The sequence below is a fragment of the Gossypium hirsutum genome, chromosome D04, assembly GCF_007990345.1.
Source record: "Gossypium hirsutum isolate 1008001.06 chromosome D04, Gossypium_hirsutum_v2.1, whole genome shotgun sequence".
NCBI classification, from domain to species: domain Eukaryota; kingdom Viridiplantae; phylum Streptophyta; class Magnoliopsida; order Malvales; family Malvaceae; genus Gossypium; species Gossypium hirsutum.
This window is the reverse complement of record NC_053440.1, coordinates 830,818-836,361: the sequence shown is the minus strand read 5'-3', so window position 1 is coordinate 836,361 and position 5,544 is coordinate 830,818. Positions and strand designations below refer to the sequence as shown.

At 32.7% G+C, this 5,544-nt stretch overlaps 1 protein-coding gene across 2 annotated transcripts; it reads left to right on the top strand.

The window, feature by feature from the left end:
- The first annotated feature begins 491 nt into the window (after nucleotides 1–491).
- LOC107902388 (dephospho-CoA kinase) lies at nucleotides 492–2,570 on the top strand. Of its 2 annotated transcripts, none has more exons than XM_016828591.2 (4): nucleotides 492–890; nucleotides 1,090–1,265; nucleotides 1,350–1,495; nucleotides 1,950–2,570. In XM_016828591.2, exons 2-4 carry the CDS (start codon nucleotides 1,158–1,160, stop codon nucleotides 2,386–2,388), a joined length of 693 nt encoding a protein of 230 aa, XP_016684080.1. In that variant the 5' UTR covers nucleotides 492–890; nucleotides 1,090–1,157; the 3' UTR covers nucleotides 2,389–2,570. The 2 variants fall into 2 exon arrangements, with proteins under 2 accessions (XP_016684080.1, XP_016684071.1); XM_016828582.2 differs by having other exon boundaries at nucleotides 1,087–1,265.
- Nucleotides 2,571–5,544: the final 2,974 nt, after the last annotated feature.

Genomic DNA, 5,544 nt, shown 5'->3' with positions numbered 1-5,544 from the left:
CACTGCGTTGATAAGTGTGGGGGTCTATTTTACACCCCTAGCATATGGGACATGCGCAAGAATCCTGCATCTTCCAAGTAGGGTTGACTTGTAGGCGATGCACTTGAAGATAGATTGTCATGTCTCCAAAATCCGATATTCCGCCTGATTAGAAAAAAGTAAATTTTTTTAAAATTTAATAATTCTAATAACTTAATAATGAACTTAAATAAAATTAAAAAAATAGAAATATTTTCTTACCATTTACAATTAGACCATGAAAATATTATTGTCATTCAAACGAATAAGAGTATTTGCCATTGCAAAATTCAATTAAAACGACTAAAAATCGAAATAAAGAATTAAATCAAGATAAATTTGAGAGAGTTTTAATTGAAATTTTAGAATTAAAAAGTTGAGACAATTGAGAGACCGAAAGAAATAGATTTAAATGAAAAAATGAGGAAAATGCTTGGGTTTATATAAAAATAAAACTAATCATTTTTATTGTCATTAAGAAATTCGATGTTTGGGGAAAAAAGCTTCTAACGAAGCTTGTTTTTTGACCTAGTCAGAGTGAAATCGCATCTAAAAGGATCATTTAGTTGTCTGTGTAATAAAGCGGGCCTTGCTAGACGCATTTAGCCACGCATTTTTACATTTTTCGATAAATATCACATAAATCAGCTTGTTTCTTTAATTTTTTTTATTATAAAAAATCAGTTTTTTTTCTAATTTACCCCAAATTTACGACATTGTACTACTGTGTATGGTGTGCTCCACTTTCAGGTGTGTGTAAATGAGGTGGTAAGTTGAGCCATTTTGGGCAGAAACAAAGAAAGCCGAATGCTGCTGGGTTCTTTTGGGATCCAAAGGGTGTTGGTGACACGAGTTTTATTTCTCTATCTTCGGTATTTCTATATTTCATATGTTACACGTCTATTTTTGAATCGGAAATCTAATTTAATTTGTAATTGGAATTAAATCATTTCAAATATGAAATCACCTTCTTCTTCTTTTTTTTTAAATTGTTAATTAAGTTTAATTAACAGTAATTATATACGAAATTGGGCATCTGGAGATTTGTTAAATTTTTTTTTAATAAAGTAGGTAGTAAGGTAAGCGGCGAAGGAAACAGGGGATTGGTCAAAGGGAAAGATCTGAAACAGGGAGCAAAAATGAGGTTAGTAGGACTGACCGGGGGGATTGCTTCAGGGAAGAGTACTGTCTCTTCCATGTTCAAGCACAACCATATTCCCGTCGTCGATGCTGACATCATCGCTCGGGTACGCTCCCTTTTTTTTTTTCAATTTTTTGGGGGCATATCACCTGTTTGATTGAAATTACGAACTGGTACTTTTTTTTTGCAGGATGCCTTGAAGAAGAACTCTGGCGGGTACAAAAAAGTGGTGGCGGCGTTCGGACCGGACATTCTACAAGATGATGACCAAGTTGATCGTTTGAAATTGGGACGAATTGTCTTCTCTGATGCCTCCAAACGTCAACTCCTTAACCGGTTGATTTTTCATTAATTTCATCCTCTACCTTTTTAAATATTTTAAACTCAGCTTCTTGTTTGGAATAGCTTAAAAGCTTTGTTTCTCTACTATTATACTTATCCGGTAGTCTATACTAGTCCTGGAGGTCAGAATTTTATCTCCAAATTGCAAATTTTATTAGCATTTTTAGTGTAAAATTTGGTTTTTCTTTAGTTTGTTTTGTATGCATGATTTTGTCAATGTTGTAGCAAATTGATATTATGTCACCTTGTGGTTCTCAAATCATGGAGGTCAAATTCTAGTACTTTGATGTTTAATTTTCGCCTAGGCTAAATGGCGGAAAATATAAGTGTCCTTTTATCCCTGGAGGTATAATCTAGGGAGGCTTGATTATGGATCATCTGTCATTTAACTTGTCTTGAAACTGCAGATTGTATTGATTCCTTAATTTGGTTAATTTTCTTCTCGTAGGTTATTGGCTCCCTATATATCTTCTGGCATATTTTTAGAAATTTTCAAGCTTTGGATAAAAGGTCATAAGGTGATCGTTCTAGACATTCCGTTGTTGTTTGAGGCCAAGATGGATAAGTGGACAAAACCAATTGTTGTTGTATGGGTTGATCCTGAAACACAACTTCGACGACTTATGGAAAGAGATAATTCGACAGAGGAGGATGCCAGAAACAGGATCAATGCTCAAATGTCTCTAGATTTGAAGAAGAGCCAAGCAGATATTGTGATAGATAACACTGGATCACGTCAGGACTTGCAGGAAAGGTTCAGTGAGGTACTGTCGCAGGTCAAAAGGCCCTTGACATGGACTGAATTCTGGCTTTCAAGGGATGGAGCCTTGTCAGCTTTACTTGGTGTGATAATAGGTGTTCTTGCAGGCAAGAAATTATTTTGGTAATTTATAGGTACTACAATCACCACCAAGGCACCAACTTGTGGTTTCAAACTGGCTATAAATCTAGTCTATTATTGAAGAGGAGGTGATGTTGTTGTAGTTTTAAATGACAGCAAATAAGATGAATTATGCTTACTCCTGCCAATTTTATATTTAAGAATTCACTACTGCACCTTTCACTTAAAGGTTGTAGAATGTTGGTTTTCTTTCGATTGCTAACTGTGATAAACTAAGTTTTTTACACCATGAAACTTAGATTTACTTTCAAACTCTTTAAGTTTCTTGGTATGAAACTGAATAATCATTTAACAATCTAGATGTGAATCTGACTATATTGTTAGCGAGACCAAGGATGCCTGATGTAAAATTGAACTTGCTTCTGATTATTTTCATGCCATAGAATGAAATTATGGAATTGGTTTCTGTTTTTTCTTTTAACTTTAGGACCATAGATGTAGGTACCTTTTTGTTGCTACTGCAGGCTTACTGAGTTCACACCAGGCTGAAGAGATTTCATTGATTGTAGTGGAAAAGTACTTCAGCTCACTTGGTTCCATAAATCTCCTGGCTGCTGATTACTTTCTAGGATTGATTCTGTAAGTTCCACCCCCACCTCCTCCTTCCCCGGGGTCATAATTAAACCTGAATCTTCTGTTATTACTTGAATAACATACTTGAGTTTAACTACTACATTTTTTAATTGCCTTGTTTTATGATTTGGTTGTTCTCTACTTAGCATTCATCATCTGTGGTAGTGCTTAATTGAGTCTTCCCAGGTATAATATGCTTCACACTTTACTGCCTTGACCTATTCTACAGCTTCTTTTGGTCTAGTTGAAGGCAAATACCGCAATGATTGATCTACTCACTGAGATAAGTCCCCTTAAGTGTGGTTGTATACAGCATTAAGGTTGTTGCCGCCATCAGATTTGATTGAATTCTTCTTTTGAGATTTGGGTGATAAGACTTTTAATGATATTAAACTTGTTCCTCTTGCACTATTTCTGTACAAAGGGCATAAAAGCAAGACCTATGAATTGTGAGTGCCAAGTGTTGTCACAAGTCTCACTACCCATAAAAGCATGGTAGAGCCATTGGCTTAGACAAAGTGGGATGTAAGTGTATTGGGTGGTGTTTGGCGAACTCCATTAAAGTTTCTTATCCTCTTTTCTGGGGTAAATATTTATATATACCATTTAAATTAAAGTTTCCAATTCTTTTTCAAAGGTGCGTGTACCACTGAATTACATTGTTCAAAGCTGGCAAGGTTGCAATGGCTATATAATTTATTTTGTAGTTTAACTTTGTTAATTTCTATTTCTGTTAAGGGCACTTGTGTGTTGAAAGCGGTCGATTATTCACTTTCATGTCTGGCTGTTGAAAGCATGAAGTAGATGAATCGAGAGATTTATCTTCATACTGGTACGTCTGGGTTTTTCATATGCTATCATTTGTTGGTTTATAACTATTTTTCATTGAGATGTTTGACATAAACGAGAACCAAAACTATTAATATATTCTCAGAGTAGAAATGGGGGTAAAGCAAGGGACGGGAAGGAACACTTGCTTCTTTTGATGTCTGGTTTTATTAGGTCTAATTATGCTTTTAGTCGCTTTATTCTTTGTATTTTTAAAATTTGATCCCTTCTTTTTTATTTAAAATTAAGATTCAATTAATAACACCATTAGGGAACATCTGTTAAATCGGATTTGGTGACATTTAAAAAAATAAATTTGATCACCTAACCAGTTTGAAGCTTTGTGGAAACAATGTAAATAAATAAAGTTGCTGCTGTCATGCTTGGTCTATGAATGGTAAAATATATGACTAGTAAAATAAAAAATAAAAGAAGTATTGGTTTTCACTTTTTGCTTTTCTAAAATGAACTGAGAATGATGGGATGTGAAATGAACTAAGTGATGATATTGCAAATCAGTTACTCCATTAAATGTACAGGTCTATACTTCGGGTTAGTCGATGATATATTACAGTGTCAGTTTGAGATGCAGATTGACTAATTCGAATATCGGTCTTGAACATCCAAATCAGGTTATTAGGATTTTATTAATGTGTTTGGTGATTAAATGTAAATTAAATGTTGTAATCATACAACAAAGTATGTAAATAAAATGAAACCGAGCCTTAGGGGCCGAAGTGGATTCAAACAAGTTGGAGGACCCTAGAATGAATGAATTAATTGACATTATAAATGGTAACTCGGAAATATGATTGATAATAGAATGTTTTGATATCGATATGTTTGAAATGTTATGTTAAAGGAATTGAAAACAAGCCTTAGGGGCCAATTGTGGATTAATGGTCTATGGACTCAGAAATGTTATGTAACAAATTGTAAAAGGAGATTTATATGCATACCCTTGCTTGCTAACGTTGAAAGTAAAAATGGTTGAATTTTATCTAACACATGATATGAACCTAATAGTATATATCAATCAACCCATGAATGGTACTTTATTTGAACAATCTTATTATAAGTTCTAATCATATTTGCTTTTTGTGATACAATGCTTAGAACTACTCATAATCCCTTCTTAACTCATAAATAGAAGGATAATGCGTTTCAGTGCAGTCAAATCCACGTCCTCTTGTATCGACAATAATATCCATATCAATTGAGCTAAGACTTAATAGACAATTATCTACTGATTTTTCATTACAATGAATTATGAACTTTTTTAATAATTATATTAGTATTCACTCAATTATTAATAATTTTTTTATCATTTAACTATGAAAAATTATGCAATATAATCCTATTATTTAATTTTTTCTTTTTTGTCATTTGCAGTAACTTTTAAAATTGAAAAAATAGCAATTTTAACCCTTAACATTAATAAATTATGTCAATTTAGTCTTGATTATAAAAAAAATTAACTCTCAACATTTACACATTGTGTAATTTGATTTTTTTTACATTAAGAGTTAGTTTTAAAAGTGAGAAAAGACGAAAATTATTATCTTGAATTTTTGTGTGTTTTCCTTTTTGTATATTTTCAATCAAATTTAATTGATAAGTTTTTTTAGCTTTTTAGGTGAAATGGTCACAAAAAAATGCAAAACTGTAAAAAAGACCAAATTATACAACATATAAATGTTGAAGGTTAGATTTTTTAAAATTAAGTCTAAATTGATTTAAT